The sequence below is a fragment of the Mercenaria mercenaria genome, chromosome 5, assembly GCF_021730395.1.
Source record: "Mercenaria mercenaria strain notata chromosome 5, MADL_Memer_1, whole genome shotgun sequence".
NCBI lineage: Eukaryota > Metazoa > Mollusca > Bivalvia > Venerida > Veneridae > Mercenaria > Mercenaria mercenaria.
The window spans coordinates 50,766,260-50,780,142 of NC_069365.1; the positions used below are offsets into that span (position 1 = coordinate 50,766,260).

The 13,883-nt window shown below is 34.7% G+C and overlaps 1 protein-coding gene across 1 annotated transcript; it reads left to right on the forward strand.

Moving 5' to 3' along the window:
• The first annotated feature begins 1,274 nt into the window (after positions 1-1,274).
• LOC128557320 (leucine-rich repeat-containing protein 74A-like) lies at positions 1,275-13,285 on the forward strand. Its single transcript, XM_053544592.1, has 5 exons — positions 1,275-1,407; positions 9,453-9,643; positions 10,547-10,654; positions 10,954-11,047; positions 13,215-13,285. The coding sequence occupies exons 1-5, from the start codon at positions 1,275-1,277 to the stop codon at positions 13,283-13,285; spliced, it is 597 nt and encodes a 198-aa protein (XP_053400567.1).
• Positions 13,286-13,883: the final 598 nt, after the last annotated feature.

Here is a 13,883-nt window from a genome sequence, read left to right on the forward strand (position 1 = left end):
AGATTCTATTACAGAATCAACAGGTCTAACGTCACATATTATGATACAATCAGCAACAGATACCATGAGAGAGTCAATAACAGATTCTGCGACAGAGTCAACAAGATATTTCATGACAGAATCAACAACAAATACCGTAACAGAATCAACAAGAAATTCAGTGACAGAATCAACACCAATGTCCGTGACAGCATCTACAATAGACTCCGTGTCAGAATCCATAACAAAAAGCATAACAAGAGCAGTAACAAAATATTTCAGGACAAAATCAACAGCAGAGTCCGTGACAGCATTAACAACAAATTCTTTGTAAGCATTTACAATAGACTCCCTATCAGAATTAACGACACTTACCATAACAGATTCAACAACAGATTCTGCGACAACATCAACACCAAATACAATGATTGAACCAACGACAAATATTATGACAGAAACAGCCACAGACACTCTGACAGAGTCAACAACAGATTCCGCAGTAGCATCAATAAATGATTCTATGACAGAGCCAACAATATATTTGATGACAAACTCAGCAACAGTCCGAGACTGAAACAACGATAAATACCGTGACAAGATCAACAGGAGATTCAGTGACATAATTAATAACAGATTCCGTAACAGAATTAGCAACAAGTTCCGTGACAGCATCAGTAACAGATTCTAAGAAAACATCAACAACCGACTCCGTGTCAGAACAACATATTTCATGACAAAATCAAGAGCGAAATCCTTGACATCAGCAAAAGAATAAATGTCAGAACGAACGACAAATATTTTGTCATATTCCAAGACAAAATCAACGACAAATACCGTAACAGGATCAGCAACAGGCTCTTTGACAGCATCTACAACAGACACCATGTCAGAATCAACGAAAATAGCATAGCAGGATCAAAACCAGATTCCATGACAGAGTCTAAAGATTCTGTAACAGCATCTACATCAGACTCCCTGTCAAAATTAACGACAAACATAATAACAGATTTAACGACCGTTCCAAGGCGGTGCCCAACTGTGTTCCTTTATTTGTTTGTTTTGTCCTCGTGTGTTTGCTTTGTATGTGAGTGCGTGTGTGTGTGTGTGTGTGTGTGTGCGCGCGCGTGCGCGTGCGCGTGCGCGTGCGTGTGTGTGTGTGTGTGTGTGTGTGTGTTGGTAGTATGCACATCTGCGTGCTGTGAGTTTCGTTTTGGGGAGGCTGTGTTTTTGGAACATGGCATTCCCTGTTTGATATTTATCCTTGTTTTTTAACAATAAGTTCCGTGACAGAATCAATGTTCACTTCTAGAACACCATCTACAAGAGACTTCGTATCAGAATCAACGACAATTACCATTGGAGATTCTACAGCAGATTCCATGACAAAATCACAATTTACCCTTATGGACAGCGTCTACCGGAGGCTACGTGTTGGAACCAACGATTAACATCACAACATAGTCATCAACAGGATTAACATCCAACGATACAGAATCGACCGTAGATGCCATAACGACATCTACAACAGATTCACTGACAACAGCAACAACAGACCCCTTTATAAAATCAACAACAAATACAGTACAAGGTTCAACAACATATTATGTGACAGCATCTACAAAAAACTGTGACAGATCAAATGTTAAATACCGTAACAGAATCATCAAAATATTCTTTGAAGGAATCAGTACGACGGTTCTGCAATACGTTCTGTCATTGGATTTGGATTTCTTAAGTGCTATGTTTTATCAAAACTGTTTTTATTACCAACCTTCAAAGTATTCTCCCTTCACCGAAACACATTTTTGTAACATTTTTACCCAGTCGCGAAAAGCAGATAAATGCTCTTCTTTTGGTATCTGTTTGAGACACTGATAAGTGGCAGTGCCAAGAGAACTTCCGGACTTATATCTTTTTCCAGAAAGCATTTTCGTAAACCTTGGAAATAAAGAAAAAGTCACAGGGACTCAGATTAGGTGAATAAGGCGGATGGTTTACAACTTACACCTTTTCAGAAGCCAAAAAAGGCTTAACAACCTCGCTCTTGTGAGAGGAGGCGTTGTCGTGTATAAGATGGACTCCTGACCATCCTTTGCTTGGGCGTTTCTTGTAAAGCTTTTTCACTTTCTTCAGTACAGAGTTCTTGTAGAATCGTCCAGTGACTGTATGACCAGATGGACAAGGCACTGGAACGACTGGTCCACTAGAATTGAAGAAAATTGAGTACGACATCTGTTTCAAACGTATGGTTCTCTTGGCAATACAGCGGCGTTTTTTATCTTTTCGCTTCCATTGCTTATTATCAGCCCTTCTCTGTGACTTAAACATGTGCACCCAGGTTTTGTCACCTGTTAGCAAGTTAGAAATAACCCGACTATCACAGCCTTTGTATGTTTTCAAAAGTTCCCGGGCACATTTAAGGCGTTGTTTCTTTTGCTCATAGTGAGCAAATGAGGTACCCACCTAGCGCAAACCTTTTTCAGGTCCAAACGATTTTTCAGAATTGTTTGCACACCGCCTTCTGATATACCAGTACAACTGGCTATATCTTTCACCGACAATCGCGTATCCTGTTCGACCACAGCTTTTACAGAAGCGATGTTTGCCTTGGTAACAGAGGTATTAGGCCCACCAGACAATTTTCCAGCTTTAAAAGCTTTAACCCACCTAAAAACTGTGCGCATTGAGATAGCCTAAGGTCCATATATACCACACAATTCATCAAATATCTTATTTGAATCTGTATCAAGCCTAATGCGGCATTTAATATAGCTACGAATTTCAGTCTTTTCGTCCATTTTACAATGTGACAAATAAATTGGTCAGTGTATATGACTGCATGTATTTCAATTTGAAATAACTCGGTCATTTGAAAAGCAATTTGCACGAAATATCGTTAGCTATTCCATACACCATTCAAGTACAATGAAGCTTTTTAAAAAATACCAGGGATAAAACCACGGAAGCCCATTAGTGACAGAAATTTTTGCAGGACCCTCGTAACAGGTTCTGTGACAAGTAAAACAATAGGTCAAGCTGAAATCACAAAAGACTGTTATTCAATAAGTATAAAAGCAACTAATGAATGGTGCATGACCAACTGCACCATGTACCCTCTAACTGTCCGGCTGGCTTGTGTCAATGTAACTGTGTAAACCTAAACTGGTTTAGGTATAAGAATTACATGTTTTAATATATTCCATTTTATAAGAAATTTTATTTGTCAATGGATATCTTGTACTCAAGTTTAAACTTTGTTAATGTACATAGCTGATGTCACTGAGGAAAGTTTATAAGCGATTGCTTAACTACCAGTTTTGTGTTGAAATGAGACTGACTTTCATTAAATTTCACTGAAAGTTGTTTTATTTCATTTCCTCTGAAGTGGTTATATTCTTGATAAGAAATTGGTAAAAACATTGTTTTTGAAATATTTTGAACCTCTAGTAATATATAGTATATAATAGAAGACGAACCCACAAATATAGTAAGGGCAATTATTTTCTTATGGAGAAGAAATCACGATTTTATGTCTTCTATTTGCAAATAAAAGGAAAGTGAAGACGAATTTCAAGGGGATAATCTCAGTACAATTTAGATATACATGTATGATGTGTGGTAGTAAAATGAACCTAAAACGGCGATAAGCTTCATCTTATTATACGGATTTGCCTTTGTTTGTCTGTCCATCCGTCTATTTGATAAATCTGGTCCAAATGAAATGCGTCTCGGTCAGAATATTTGTCTTAACAAAATGTTGGACGAGTTTGAAACTGGATCTAACATAGGTCACTTGGCCAAGTCATGAAAATAACATTGTTATCCCTTTATTCCGCATAGTTTCTACTAGATCTAATGAAATCTGGCCAGACTCTTTAAGAAATCCTGGGCAGATTTGAAACCTAGACATTTGGTGTCAAAATATGTCACCAGATACCTTGTTACCATCATTGACTCCATATTTTCTACTGGATCTGTATTAATTCTTAACAGAATGATTGCCTTTATGAAATCCAGGCTAAGTTAGACACATGGCCATCTGGGGTCAAAAACTGTCACTAGGTTGAATCACAGAAAAGGTTTGAAACCTAGTCATTTAGTGTCAAAATATGTCACCAGATACCTTGTTAACATCAAAGACGCCATATTTTCTACTGGACCTGTATTAGTTTTAAACAGAACGATTGCCTTTATGAAATCCAGGCTAAGTTAGAAACTTGGTCATCTGGGGTAAAAAACTGGCACTAGGTTGAACTACAGAAAAGTCTTGACTGAACGGAGTCCAACCGAGTCTGCTATTAATTTTGGTTGGTTGTATTCTATGCTTCCAAAGGATCTTTTAATATATTTTATTGTTAATACTCTAGAGACCATTTTTTCTACTGGATTTATAAAACGTCGAATTTCTTTGAAGACTAGGTCACAAGATGAAATCAGAGAAAAGTCTTCTAATCACTCAAGAGGCCATCTGCATTTTTCTGCATCTGTAATAAACCTAATCAGATTTGTTATGGACTATTGATTTAAATTGACCTAGCGGCCTAGGTTTAGATCCTAGATACCCATTTTTGAATTTGCTCTAAATTTTATAAAAACATATATTCCGACTTAGTTTCATATAGAAGGTATTGAGGATGCCTTTTATCTTTCACCAGTGACCTAGATTATGACTCCAGATTTCAAACTTGATCTAGATTTAATATGAAGGTAAATCAAACACTTTTGGGGATATGTGTAACACAAACCTTTTCTGAAGGACGTACGGACAGACAAGGCGAATTTAAATCCCCACTTCGAAAAATAATCTACAATATTTACTTATTTATTCTACGCCGGGTTTCGCATGTTTGTTTTCGTATGATTGTTCCACCAAGTCGCCGAATGCACAAACAAGCAGCATATCAGCTGCTTAAAATACTGCCTGGGCGACAAATAAAAAACAGGACAAAATTCACATGAAACGTACATAGAAGGAGATTTGACGGATAGTTTATTTTTTCAATCCATTGTAAGATCGAAACGTCTTACACCAACTAAAATAGATGGTATAGCCAAAAGTAAAAAGGTAAATTATGATGTTTACAAATGCCTTCTGCATCCAAATCATTTTGCATAACGTTTGTAGTGTTGACTTATATTATATATATTACAACTGCTACTTAAACAATGGCAAAACCATTTACACGCGGCTTGACTCTTTCGATCCCATGAATCCATTGATACGGGGACTGAAACATCTAGCCTAACCATTTAATCTATACGTTCATTTAATAAATTATTATGATGTATTATTATTTTAGCAGTAAATCGTTACAGAATTATCAACAAGTCTTTAATTAAAATGGGGTAATAAAAGCACAAATACTGATTAAGTTTAAAAACAGCCAAATGTTTACTTAATTTTCTAAATTTTAAAAACGTGGATAAAAACCACAAATTAGAAAGACGCCAAAAACACTCATAAAGGTAACAAATAAGCTTAAAAGGAATAAAGTAGTCAGAAGTAAATAATAATCACTGTAAATGTTGAAGTATTGAACTGCTCTTTTTGTGTCACTGCTAAAAGTAACAGCAGTCTAAACTGATCACATATAATAAATGAAATATTTAAAGATAAGTCTACAGTAACTGCTGTTTTAAGTATATAGTCACTTAATAAATGTTAATACTTCTGAAAATAAATATTCTATTCAATAACAAAAGCGATGAATGCTTGTTTATTTTTTGATCAGATGTTTTCGTTGCGTTTTACGTCGCACCAAGACAATGATGTCTGTGTGACCTTCCAGCTGTTAACGCCAAAGGCATGCTCAATTTTCCACATCTGCCTGCATTGTTTTAGGCACGGACGAGTACATAAGAAGAAACACCGACTTTCCGTAAGCCACTTTTAGACCTTTCTCACATGAAAGTCGTGATACACATCAACACTTGTTTGCAAAACTTATTCATAAAGTTTACTTACTGCATTTTTCAGCTTTGTCTCAAAGCAAATGCATACTACGTCTCACTGTTGGTGATGTCACTGCCGTTCTGATTATGACAGAAAATAGGCAGTGACGTTAGATGTATCGACTTCAGCAAGGGTCTTATCAGCCTCTTTTTGTTTCTTGGCAAGATGTTTTTAATATGTCACTCAAAATCTGCGCTGTTTTGGTCATTTTCTTTTTTCATGCATGTTCTTGTTTGCAAGACATATGTCACACTGATCTTTAAGGGCATTTCCTAGAATTGTTACTGCACTACCTTTAGCGCAGTTGGTGATCTGTTACTTACCTGTTCTTCTTTGGAAAAAAATATGCTAAAAATATGCATTGTCATTTTGATGTCGCCACTGACGTAACCAATGAGCATTTACTTGTAGTGATGAATTTTAAGAAAAACTTACATATAAATTATCAGATTCTGACAGTGTAAGCTTCTGACAGTTTCTTTTTTTAAGTGAATCTCTTGTTCTTTAATGATATTATTTCTTTAAATATTTTGTCGCAACAAGTATGATAGGCGAAGTTACAGTACTTTTTGCGCCAAATGATTAATAGTTAATTTGAAGATCTTAGGTGCGAAAACTAGTAAGTGTACTTACCATAGACTTTGCGCCAACACATTTTAAGTGCAGTTACGTGTCTATTCTATTTCTATTTTTTGCGAAAAAGGTATTTTTCATCATCAAAATACAGCTTCTAAACTTTTTTTTTCAGGGTCCATATGGGCAACCCCATTTATTTTCCCCGTCATTGGCATAATAGGGGTCGGGGAGCATCCGCCTATTAGCCTTACAATGTTTAATGAGTTATTATAATGAAATAATAAGAATCCGTATAATACAATCATAAACAAGTAATACGCATATTCACAATGAAATTATTAATGTACAGTATACATAGAACTAGTATGCTATAATATATTTTAAACAAAATAAAAAAAAGTGCACAAAACAAATCAACCCATTCGCTATATGCTATCAGTGACTTGTCCGAAAGCGAAAGTTGACCAAATTGAGAAGCGAAGATTGCTTTCTTGAATCAAAATCTTATCTGAGTTACGACCCTTGACTTAAACAATATCCGTCACTACAGAGTTTCAATAACATTTCTAAAATTTAAGCCTTCAATTTCAATACCTTGTATTAAAATTTGATCTTTAATTGCTGACTTTAAATTTCTGTAAAACGTTTTAAGAGGTTGCTTTGTATAATTGTGTTTCATATTATTTCGATACTTCCAAATAGCCCATTTTGTTTCAAATATTAAAGTATTTAAGAATCTACATATTAAAGGGAGCTGTTCATATAAGCCGAAAAGTACAGCGAGTTTTAGGGAAAAATGTTGAGAATTAAGATTTAAAAAAGGTCTTGAAATTTCTGTGTCAAAACATTCCATATATCTTTGGCAAAATCACATTCCGACATCAAATGTATTAAAGTTTCTGGATGTTGTTACATATGATACATTTCCCATCTGATAATTTCATAAGATTTAGTCTGTATTCCGTAAAAATACCTATGTATAAATTTCCACTGAAACTGTTTCGCCTTTTTTGAAGAATAAGAACGTGAAATCTGAATCCAGATTTTTTTCCCAAGGTAAGGTGCTATTAAGCGCGTTTTCCCATTTATGTTCTGACTTGAGTTTAAACTTTTTCCTATTCAATATCGCGGATATTTGGTTTAATTTTAAATTTTCCGGCTTTATATACTTTCGTGAAATATCTTTTAAATGCAGTTCGTCTAGATAAATTGATAATGTATCACCTTTGAAATCCGTGCTTTTAAGTGCTGCAATATTTTTTCGGAATGCTCGATTTAATAATGCTCCATTCGGAGATCCAGTTACGCTTATTTTTCAATAATTATAACAAATTTTCAGATGAAATAAAAGTATTTCTGGAAAAATGCCAGATTTGTTTTAACGAAATGATGTTACTCTTTAAAAAGGATTCGAAATTTAAAGGATCGCCGCGATGTTTTATTTCATTATTGCAAAAAATATACATATTTCCTATGTCCTCTGTTGTTTCTGGGCTGAAGCAGTTTCTAAATCTAGCCCAATGCTTTAATGCTACTTTATAGTAGTTACTAATATTCTTTGATGCAATCATATTTTCTACTGTGGAGCATTTGCAGAGAAAAAAATGTTGTGAAACATTCTTATCATATAATTGTAAGTAGTATTTGCCAACTGCATTCCAGTTTTGTGGATCAGAATGTAATATTTTATAAATCATTTTAATGTTTAGACCTGCATAGATATTTGGTATATTACACATACTAAGACCTCCCTCTTCTTTGTTTATTAAAATTGTACTTTTTGCTACTAAGGGTTTCTTTTTAGTCCTCCACCTCTGATTCATGTGGGGAAGTTGGCGGTTACTTGCGGAGAACAGGTTTGTACTGGTACAGAATCCAGGAACACTGGTTAGGTTAACTGCCCGCCGTTACATAACTGAAATACTGTTGAAAAACGGCGTTAAACCCAAAACAAACAAACTTTTTATTCCATAAAAAGTTTCTCATTATCATTTCTAGTTCGTCAATGTATTTTAATGGAATTCCTCTTGTTTCTATTTCGAAGTTAATACGAGATACGACAAAAGTTTTTAAAATAAGAATTTTTCCATGATACGTTAAATCTCTTGATTTCCATACTTGTAGACAGTTTTTTATTTTGTTTATTTTTTCCATCCAGATTTCATTAGCACCAATATTGTAGCCGTGGCATACGCCCAATGTTTTAATGTAATTTTAGTCCATTTAATTTCGTTGTATTTCGGAGTACTGTTCTTACATTTACCAATAAAAAGTCCGGTTGTTTTTTCTTTGTTAATTTTGGCGCCTGAAGCTTTTTCGTAAACCTTTAGATTTTGAAATAGGTGCGGTAGACAAGTTTCATTTTCGCAGAAGAATTGCGTGTCGTCTACATATTGACTAAGTTTGAGTTCTAAATTCAACTGATTATGGGATGGGAATTTAATGCCTTTAATATTTGTATTTGCTCTGACATGGCATGCCATAGGTTCTGCCTGCAAGATATAAAGTAACAGTGCCACCGGACAGCCTTGTTTTATAGACCTTGATATTGAGAAGTATTCCGAAATAAACCCATTTGTTTGTATAGCTGCTTTTGAGCCTAAAAGAAACATTTGAATCCATTTTCTATATTTAGTTCCGAAACCATATTGTTCTAAACATATATCAACCCACTCCCATTCTACTCTGTCAAAGGCTTTTGTTTGGTCTAGAAAAACTATTATACCGTCTTGATTTTCGAGGTCTGAAAAATCTATTAAGTCTAGAATTAATCTGTTTGCTTCATTTAAATGTCTCCCTTTTATAAAACCTTTTTAAATCAATTGACAACATAAAGGTAAGAAGTTTGAAGTTACAAGAAAGAAGTTAGATGTTGGGAGTTCTTCCCCGCCCGCCTTTCGTAATTTACGAAACTATGCCCAAAAAGTAAAAACATTTATTTCAGAACAAGTTGACGATGACCGGTCAAGAAAAGCTTTGGCCAGAAAGCTGAAAGACAAATATGAACGAGCCTGTAAAGTAGCAAAGAAATATCCATTGAAGTGTATCCTTGACCAGTTTGAGAACACAACCTTTGACCTTGCAGGGAAGAGAGTAGGCCCCGAACATATGAAACTAGCTGCCATTACACTTTTAGTAAGTATGACAAAATACATGTTTTTATTTTGTTACAGCTGAAAAAGGAGGCGAATGCTTTTCTAGCAACCGGGGCTTATTGACGTCATGAGAATACATATTCAAAATCGAGGGGGTATTAATTTGAGTCGTTTCAATAGTACAAAACATGATGCGTTGACTATCAGTGTAGCAAAATAATCGCTCGGTTATATTTACTCGTTGCTTTTAAACTGTTCCCATAATCGTTTAGAAGGCTAAGAATCAGCCAAGCAAAAGAAAAACCAAACAATAAGTCTGTTCGTGAGAGGTAATTAACTGTGACAAAACCCATTCCTCTATCACCCTTTTAACGTAAAAACAAATTAACTGAATGGACTCAATGACGCAAAGAACCAGCAAACATACAAACACTGAGGCCTTTTTAAATACTGTTATGATTATTAAATTGGATGTACGAATCTGTTTATTTCTAGAATAAGAGAAGAGATATCAGATATTAAAAATCGTTTTCTTATTTTCTTTGAGTTTTGAACATGAAACTTGTCACAAACGATCTAAAATGGTTTGATGTCTCATTTCCATTGTCACAGCCACTCCATTGCGGCTTGCACTGTTATTACCTTTGATGTGAATAACTGCTTCATACTGAGCAAGTTCAAAACTAGCCCAAGAAAAAAATCACTGCTGCAGTTTGTAAAATAACAATAAGAACACTATGCATGCCGATGGATTGTTTAGACAGTACAAATATTGTAGCACCAGACCAGTTCTATATGCTAGTGCAGATGAAAGAACAATAACTCTCTTTTTGGTTTATGTTCAGGTGAAAGGCATATAATGACTACCCTCATGTTGAAGTGAATGATATTTTGTAACTTCTTTGTTGTCTATGTGAAGCTTTATATTTCTTTTCTGTTGCAGAAAAACGAATACGTAAATGAACTTGATTTGCGAGACAATAGTTTAGGAGATGAAGGAATATTTTATGTAACAGATCTTTTACCGCATAACATATATATTACACGACTGGTAAGATCTTTATCAATTGTAAGATAATGGAATTATCTGTAATAGGCCTAGAAACTAGACTGACAAATAACATTTCGTGTAATTATTTTATTTACGTACGGTACACGAACACATTGTTACGTATACACATTTTATAGCTGCAACTAAACAGCTATTCTAAAATGCTAAGCATGGAAACGGATTATGTAGAGGTTAAACTATATGGAGTATCTCTGGAATAAAATGTTTATTATAAACAACTTATTTGTTCTTTAAGTTTTAAGTCTTTAAAATACGTAATTATTTTTTTTTACCTTCAGAATTTGGCAGAAAACAATATTGGTATTCCGGGTTTAAAGGCAATAATACAGACAGTGATGGATAATATCCTTATTGTTAGATTAGATATCTCAGGTAAGATATTGTAGTGCCCCTAGCGGTGCTGTACTTTGGGTGGGGGTAAAATTGTAAATGAACAGACCAAGGGCAAAGGGGCCTACAGTCAGGGGACAAAGTCCTCCAATTCCTATACTATAATGGGTTACTCGTTTTATTTATTTGGGGGTAATCAATAAGTTGAATAAACTAGGGTCTGGTCGCGACCCCTTAAGGCTGGTAGCGCCTACGGCAAGGCTGGTAGCGCCCGAGTATAAAGGCTGGTAGCGCCCGAGTTCAAAATTATTTCAAAGTTAAATGAACTGTTAAATAAACTACTGACAATGTTCCTTTCGGCTTCAAACAACTTTTTATTTTGAGGAGCCTTAACAACAATTATTAATTAAGACACAAATAAAAAAGTCAGTATGAACTATCGGCAAAAGTCGCGAAGCAGACGGACCGAAACTGAAACTCTAGAATTTACAGAGTTTTTCTAAGAGAAAAACAGCCAAATACAGCTAATAAATATAACTGTATAAATTACTAGTAATAAGTACCTTGATGTTTCAAAGTTAGAACAATTTTGTTAAAAGTTTTGAAGTAAACTAATTTAAAGATCTGAGAGAGACCGAAAAATACAGACTGTGTGTACAAGAGACGGAGGCAAAGTGATGATTTTAGCGTTCTGCTAATTAACCTTTTGGTATGCAATGGTATGCAAATGAGGATGAATACCAGAATCTAAATTAGTCTGAATAAGGTCAAAGTCGGAAATACCCGGACAGGTCCGTAACCGAGTTGATGCTACGAACTTACTTCGGCCGACCATGACGTCATTCGGAATACGAACGTTTCCTTATATGCAAATAAGGCGGAGCTTAACCTCTAAACAAAACAAAACAGCTAAAGTCGGACAATTTGTAAAAATGAAACAACCTAGAACGCTGGGAATCATCACTACATGCCAAGTATTAAATATCAAATACTTGACAATAAAAACCTAACTATTACTGCAGAAAATGAAGCGATTTCGGTCCGTCTAAACAGAGATTTAGTTAACCGGTGCATACTTACAAAAATCCAAGATGGCTGACAACTGTCAAAATTTCAACTGACATAAACTTTTATGAAGCTTTACAAAGTCAACAATGGACATTACATGAAAACATCGATTTAATTTAATACAGCAGGTAATTGTTGATTGAACTGTTGAATAATTCAGACTGACATTGCGTACTTTTATAGAAAATCCCTGCGAAAGCTACAGTTAAAATGTTTCACTACTGAAACAAACACGTGACTTGAATATTTTGGAATGTAGTTTAGTAAACAACAATTTAATAATGCATCTGGTTATCTGTCAATGCCTAGAAAGGTTACAGAACAATAAACTGTGATTAAAGTGTAGTTGACAGATAGCCTAACAATTTTTGAAGTAAAAATAAAAAAACTACAGATAGGCCGTAAAAGCAGTGCAAAACCATTGCCTGAAACGAGGTCGTGAGGCATCATGCCTCACAATACCCTCCCTACTAACAAAATGTCGTCCTCGAAATTGAAAATTTACAACCTATGACATGAAGTACAACAAAATAATTACTTTGCGGCAATAATGATGAGAATCATACTAATTAGCAACATACATTAAATACAATTAACAAGTATGCACCGGTAACCTATAGATACAGCAATATAATCATTTACATTAAACAACGTGGTTCGAAATCTTTGTACTGCCCTTGCCAAGTACTGGTTTCAATAACTTTTATACATTTGCACTAGAATTACTTTAAGACAGAAGGTAGAACACACATGTACAGATTGCATTTACATATTTCCAATTAATTAATTCTGAAATATATATAAATTATAATCAATTTGATAAAATTTCCTAGATGCTACATTTATGCTTTACATTTAAAATTTTTCATATGTACCATTAACAACATTCATAAGTACTGAAATAATTTATATAGACACATAAATTGGAACCTATAACAAACATTGCATCCCATATTATACATGTTACAGGCAGTACTATACTTAGTAATAAACAACATTTCGGACAAGTACATAGGAGTTTGCCTGAGTAACAATTGAGCAATTTGTCCTTTGAGCAATAAAATGTATAACAATAATAACATTATAACAGCCTTCTTAACAATAAACAACAATTGTAATAGTACTTAATTTTATATTCCAGGGCTCCGTGATACTCAACAGTTGAACTTGAAATGTACTAAATGTTTATTACTTAAATGGAATAACCAATAAGTTATGAATGATTACTTAATCATTGGCTGACCGTACTAAGTACTAAATGAAGTGACATAGTAAAAAAATGTACTTTCAAGTTATAAAAGTTAAAATACCGGAGTTAACCTATTACTTTATTATCTCGAAGGTAACATTTACCAAAAAAAAAAAATTCTACCATAAACCAATTGTTACCGTACCGAATACTGATACTAAAAAGGGTTTACAAAAATTGTGGTAATAATGGCATTTCTTGAAAACACTAGTATACTATTTAAAGAGTTAAGTCCTACAAAAAAAATGTCTGAGAAAAATAACAACAACCCAGAGCCACAAATTAAAATACACTTAAAAATTGTCTAACAGACCCTCTAAGTCCTGTAATGTTGGTACAGTACTGTCCAAGTCTATGTCCTCTGTCTGTACCTCAGTCCCAGACTGTTCTGTCGTCTGTGTCTGTGCTGTCCTGCTAACCCTCAGCTCATCTGACAAAGTACATGTCGTACGTAATGTCAGTGTGCGTCCGTCTGGTAGTGTAACCTTTTCTAGTCTGGTGACAGTCAAGTCCTGTGCCTCAAAGGACACGTCCACGTCGTCTGGCCCAGCACGTCTAAGT